The sequence below is a fragment of the Sinocyclocheilus rhinocerous genome, unplaced genomic scaffold (genome assembly GCF_001515625.1).
Source record: "Sinocyclocheilus rhinocerous isolate Xijiao unplaced genomic scaffold, SAMN03320098_v1.1 C36795102, whole genome shotgun sequence".
Classification (NCBI taxonomy): Eukaryota; Metazoa; Chordata; class Actinopteri; order Cypriniformes; family Cyprinidae; genus Sinocyclocheilus; species Sinocyclocheilus rhinocerous.
In genome coordinates this window covers 1-1,805 of record NW_015786116.1, presented here as the reverse complement: position 1 = coordinate 1,805, position 1,805 = coordinate 1, and the positions used below count along the sequence as shown (strand labels likewise).

Below are 1,805 nucleotides of genomic sequence, written 5' to 3'. Positions count from 1 at the left end.
TGTGTGTGTGTGTGTGTGTGTGTGTGTGTCTGTCTATGTCTGTGTATGTATGTGAGTGTGTGTCTGTGTCTGTTTGTGTGTGTGTGACTGTCTGTGTGTGTGACTGTGTGTGTGACTGTGTGTGTGTGTGTGTCTGCAGGAGTATCTGGAGGCCGGAGCCGACATCATCGAGACCAACACCTTCAGCAGCACCAGCATCGCTCAGGCCGACTACGGCATGGAGGACCTGGTGATAGTTTGATTTCATTGATCAGTTTGACATGAGATGATGATGATGTGTTGATTGGTTCAGCAGCCTGTGATGCCTGTTGTGTTTCAGGCGTATCGGCTGAATAAAGCATCTGCAGAACTGGCCCGGAGAGCAGCGGATGACGTCTCTACACAGACAGGTCACACAGACGTCCGTCTCTGATCATAGTGTGTGTGTGTGTGTGTTTGTGACGTTGGTGGTGTTGTTGTTGGCAGGTTGTAAGCGGTTTGTAGCAGGAGCCGTGGGTCCCACCAATAAAACACTGTCAGTGTCTCCATCGGTGGAGAGACCCGACTACAGGAACATCAGTAAGACTGACCGCGTGTTTGAGAACGAACTCTGAACCCGGAGCACGTGTGCTGCTCTTCCTCACACCCGTCTGTGTGTGTGTGTGTGTGTGTGTGTTTAGCGTTTGATGAGCTGGCGGAGGCGTATGCGGAGCAGGTGAAGGGTCTGCTGGACGGAGGCGCTGATGTTCTGCTGGTGGAAACCATCTTTGATACAGCGAACGCAAAGGTACAGCCGAACTCTCGTACGATCTGACACAAACCACCTTCATCTGAGCATCAGTCAGGCGGTTCTGTGGTTTTAACTTTAGTGAGTGTGTAGTGTTGCTGTTAGAGCATAAACAATATCTTCAAAGTTCATAAACACAAAACCCCATAAACACAATCAAACCTTCGAAAACAGCTGATCAACCACCCCTTTAAAGTTTCATTAATAAAATAGTGTTAATTTAATTAAACTTATTAACTGCCAATTATATATATATATATTTACATGCATGTGTGTGTATATTTATTCACACAAATAAAAAATTGGCAGTTAATACATTCTCAACCAGGAGCCTCAATGATTTATAATAAGACAAAACAAGTGTTTAAGTAAGCTAAAACATCTTAAAAATCAAGACATTCTTTATTTTAATAAATTTTTGTCCGTGAAGAACCAGGACTGGATATATGAGGAAGCCTCTTTATTTTTTTCTAATTTCTTTTTAAATGATTTCTAGATCTGGAGAAATCATGGAAATGTATAAAATCTCTAAAATTTCATAAACATGTATTTAAATAATTTTTTTTAGTTATGTCAGGCTCTAAAATATTTTATCGGGTAGAAATTGTGAGAAAAGTGGAAAACAAAAAGATGATATTTGGATTCCTGTACATGCTTTATTTCTGTATTGTTTCTCTATGAACGTTTATTGGAGTTTGTTTCTGTCAGGCGGCGTTATTTGCCATCGACAGGCTGTTTGAGGAGTGTTACGAACCTCGACCCGTGTTTGTAAGTGTTCAGCTCTCTCTTGATCTTCACGTCTGTTTCTCCTCATGAGTGTGTTCACTGACAGATGAACTCGTGTGTCCGTGTGTCCGTGTGTGCGTGTGTGCGTGTGTCCGTGTGCGTCTGTCTGTCCGTCTGTGTGTGTCCGTGTGTGCGTGTGTCCGTGTGTGCGTGTGTCCGTCTGTGTGTGTCCGTGTGCGTCTGTGCGTCTGTCTGTCCGTGTGCGTGTGTCCGTGTGTGTGCGTGTGTCCGTCTGTGTGTGTGTGTCCGTGTG

General features: G+C 44.0%; 1 protein-coding gene across 1 annotated transcript; it reads left to right on the top strand.

Moving 5' to 3' along the window:
- Positions 1–134: 134 nt before the first annotated feature.
- LOC107736596 (methionine synthase-like) lies at positions 135–1,534 on the top strand (the record flags this gene model as incomplete). Its single annotated transcript, XM_016547976.1, has 5 exons — positions 135–229; positions 320–389; positions 466–558; positions 660–766; positions 1,475–1,534. Coding segments are annotated over exons 1-5 (342 nt in total), but the record flags the coding sequence as incomplete, so codon positions are not given.
- Between the last annotated feature and the right edge of the window lie 271 nt (positions 1,535–1,805).